This window comes from Vespula pensylvanica, chromosome 12 (genome assembly GCF_014466175.1).
Source record: "Vespula pensylvanica isolate Volc-1 chromosome 12, ASM1446617v1, whole genome shotgun sequence".
Lineage (NCBI taxonomy): Eukaryota > Metazoa > Arthropoda > Insecta > Hymenoptera > Vespidae > Vespula > Vespula pensylvanica.
Window position 1 is genome coordinate 1,658,103 of NC_057696.1, and position 3,984 is coordinate 1,662,086.

The 3,984-nt window shown below is 36.8% G+C and overlaps 2 protein-coding genes across 3 annotated transcripts in view; one reads left to right on the plus strand and one right to left on the minus strand.

Annotated features, from left to right (window-relative positions):
• LOC122633345 (ecdysone-induced protein 74EF) overlaps nucleotides 1–3,984 on the minus strand; it is a 215,419-nt gene that overhangs the window by 143,433 nt on the left and 68,002 nt on the right. The gene's annotated exons all lie outside the window — the stretch shown is intronic.
• LOC122633589 (U7 snRNA-associated Sm-like protein LSm11) overlaps nucleotides 1,255–3,984 on the plus strand; it is a 63,680-nt gene continuing 60,950 nt past the window's right edge. The window contains exons 1-2 of the mRNA XM_043821620.1: nucleotides 1,255–1,443; nucleotides 1,613–1,673. Coding sequence (XP_043677555.1) covers nucleotides 1,255–1,443; nucleotides 1,613–1,673 — 250 coding nt within the window. The remainder of the gene's footprint in view (nucleotides 1,444–1,612; nucleotides 1,674–3,984) is intronic.

The following is a 3,984-nucleotide window of genomic DNA, read 5'->3' on the forward strand; positions in this document are numbered from 1 at the left end:
GAGAGAGAGAGAGAGAGAGGGTGGAGAGACGAGGTAAACTCTCTCGGACGAGAGCGTTCGAGCATTGGCATTTCCATGAAAGTGAAAACACATTTGCACGAGTGAAAACTTTCTTTCTGTCCTCTCTTGCAGCTTGTGTTTCACTTCCTGTGCGCGCGTAACCTCCACTCGCTGGTGGTACCGGCTGTTTACTTGCTTGTTTGCTTGCTTACTTACTTGCTTGCTTGCTTGCTTGCTTGCTTGCTTGCTTGCTTGCTTACCTTGCCTCGCCTCTCCTTAGATACGCATTTCTATGCAGCTTTTAGCTGAAGGTGCGCACGAACTGTGCCTTTACGTAATTCTCCTAGCCCGCGAAAGAAAGTTTCTCTATTCGTTCTGCTAAGAGGTTAACATCCTAACCCCCACCCTTACCACAACGTAAAAATCTTTTTCCTACCTCTTAACCATCCCCTCCCAACCGCCCAACTCTACCCACCTCTACTTACCCCCTTTCGCTCAAAACCTTTCGTCTTAACATCGTATCCGTTTTTTTTTTCTTTTCTTTTCTTTTCTTTTTTTTTTTTTTATCGCATTTACGCGTATATATGTACGTTGTATGTATATATGTACATATAGTCATCATCCGGCGAAATCGAGTTGAACGCATTCTACCGAAAACAATGTGAGAACGAACAGTGAAAGATTATTAAAATTCACGGCCCGTTTCAAAATCAGATAGTTATTAATTCTTTCATTCCGAGGAACTTCCGTATTAATTCCGTATTAAAAGTTCTTCATTTTCTTCTTTTTTCTTTTCTTTTCTTTTCTTTTTCTTTTTTTTTTCTTCTTCTTCTTTCTTTCTCTCTTCTTTTCTCGGGCGATAAATTATTACGAGGTTTATGTGTATACGTAATATTAAAAGTGATATATGTGTATGTTATATACTCATCATGTTGGATATATATATATATATATATATATATATATATATATATGAAACTACATAAATATATGTACGATATATATTATGTGTATATAATGTTTAACGAATATATATATATATAATATATGTATGTACATATGTATACATAGATATAATATAATTTATTACATTAAAAGAAGTGAATTACTTATAATTTTGAAAACGAACGTTCTTTCGATAATACTAAAATGATTCATATTACGCGCCATGTCAAAGCAATAGCAATAGCAGTAGTAGCAGCAGCAGTAGCAGTAAGAGCGGTAAGAGCAGACGACGCGAGAGTAGTTTGCAAGATGGCGGACGACGACAACAGCTCGACGTCCGACGATAGTCTTGATTTTAATAGCGACAAATTCGATCCGATTAAAGCTTTATATTCGAGTAAAATACGTTTACCTTCTGCGTACGCGCCTATTTACGACAATGTGTGCATGTTCGAAAGTCGTATGAAGAATCCTACGCGTGTTAAAAAAAAATCTCAAGTATGTATGTAACGAGAATCGAAACGAAATTACACGAAGATTTTCCCTTTCTCTCTCTTTCTCCTTCTCTCTTTCTCTTTCTTTCTGTATTTCTTTTTCGTTCTCCCTTTCTTTTTCATTTTTTTTCTTTTTCTTTCTTTTCCTTTTTCTTTTCTTTTCGACGTTTCAGACAGGAAGCGATGTTGTCAAGGCAAAGGAATACTCAAAGCAACGGTTTATCTCAAATCAAGGTAAGTTTCTATTATTTTCCTGTTATATTATTTTCTATCATTCCTTTATGTTAACCTAACCTACAACGACGATGTCACTTTCTCTCCTCTCTCTCTCTCTCTCTCTCTCTCTCTCTTTCTCTCTCTTTCTCTTTCTTTTTCTGTGACGAAGGACTTTGAAGCACGTCGAGAACGAACTTCTTCCTACGACGATGGGTGGCGCCACCTTCGATATCGACGCTACGAACGTTTCACGATAGATGGCACTCGTCTCTCCGTTTATCTATCTGTCCTTCTCTCTTTTTCTCTCTCTTTCTCTCTCATACACACTCTCGGCAGCTTCATTCATGACAAACTCGGAAGGCGATATCGAATTTCAACGCGGCACGTGCTCGCCAAGTTTTAAAATCGAACGCATTGATGTACATACGCCATGAAATTCATGCGCACTAAACTTGTCGATACGAACGAATTCTTTTCCTTCTTCCTCTATATATATATATATATAAAGTATTTCACATTAGAATAGGAAAAGTTAATGGACTTTGCACAAAGATTGAAATAAGAAAAAGAAAATGTATTATTCTCTTTTAATGATTAAGAAGAAAAATATTGTGCATACATACATAAATACTCGTTATGAAATATCTCAATTATGATGTAATATTTGTTAAAAGTTTACTATAAAAAAAAAAAAGAAGAAGAAGAAAAAGAACAAAAATCACCGGAAATAAAATAATATATCTTCACCTTCGTACGTGTCATTGTTATCGATGTTGGCCCGAGTAAGTACTTAATATGAATATATTTTCTTATAATAATCGAACGACTTTTCTATCTCATTAATATGTACTATACATACAAACGATGGTTGTAACTGCAGTTTGACGATAGTGGCACACATTATTTACGAGACACGCACGCACACACCGTCGAAGGTCCTGGACAGTCTACCTTGACGCTTGTTGCATATATATATACACATGCACACATACATAATATATATACATATGTATATATATAGATAAAATAGATATATATATATATGCATGCGTATGTTTTATATATATATATATATGTATCTATGTATGCATATGTTATATATATAGCCAGCTGGAATTTGACCTCCGTCGAAAAGTGCGTCAACTCGTTAAAAGTCACGACGTTTTCATTGTTCCTTTTTATGTAAAAAGAACAACCATCTTCCATTCTTTTTCACCCTTCTTAACGCGTTGTTACGCACGCGTCCGCTCGCGAGAAATATATCGCACAATTATATATGTATATATGTATAGCTACGTATCTCGTAAATATAGAAAGTTTTTTTATTCGAGAACTTTTTTAATTTGTTTTTTGTTCGTTCGTTCGTTCGTTCGTTCGTTTGGTAGCTTTTCCTTTTTCTTTTCTTTCGCATTCGTCCGAACAGTTATTTACGCAAAACATCATATTATTTCCTCCCTCTTTTCAACAAATTTTATTCATGTATTATTCTCTCTCCCTCCCTCCCTCTCTCCCTCCCTCCCTCCCTCTCTCTCTTTTTTTCTATGAATCACGCATACATTACATATATGCATTTACTAAAGAAACATTTCCTTCGAAATCGTTTACTCGTTCGTTTCCCTTCTCTTTTACTTTCAGAATTAATTCGTCCAAAAAAAAAAAAAAAAAGAAAAAAAGAAAGAAAAGAAAAAGAAAAAGAAAAAAAATAAAAATAGAAAACAGAACAAAAAATGGCGGGAAACGTATAGATACGTTTGAATCCTTAATGATACCTACAAAAAATCGAAGAAACTTCTTAGATAAGAGATTTTATTATATGGATATATTCGAATGAAAGTAGCAAATACGTCCATGCGCCTTATTCTCTCTCTCTCTCTCTCTCTCTCTCCCTCTCCCCTTCCTCCTCATCCTCATCCCTTTTCGTCGTACTCTTAGAGAACGCGCGCGGCGCGTTCTTCTTCTAACCACCGAGGGTATATATCTATTGGCCGGCAGCCAATTACACGAGGCAGCCGATAAATCACGGATCCCTGACCCAGTGCAGTTTTATATTTACGGAGGACGGTGGTGTTTGCGCCTGTGTGCAATGGAGGCACGCGCGCACGACGCTGACACTCGACTGGCGTTATCTCTCTTTCTTTCTCTCTCTCTCTCTTTCTCTCTCTATCTCTCTCTGTCTATCTGTCTCTCTCTGTCTCTCTCAACGATGTTCTCTCGAGTGCACGAAGCAACGGAGATGGGTGAACACGATGAAGAAGAAGAAGAGAGAGAGAAAGAGAGAGAGGTCGGCTTCTCTTACAAAAGGGGTGAGAGAAAGAGAGAGAGAGAGAGA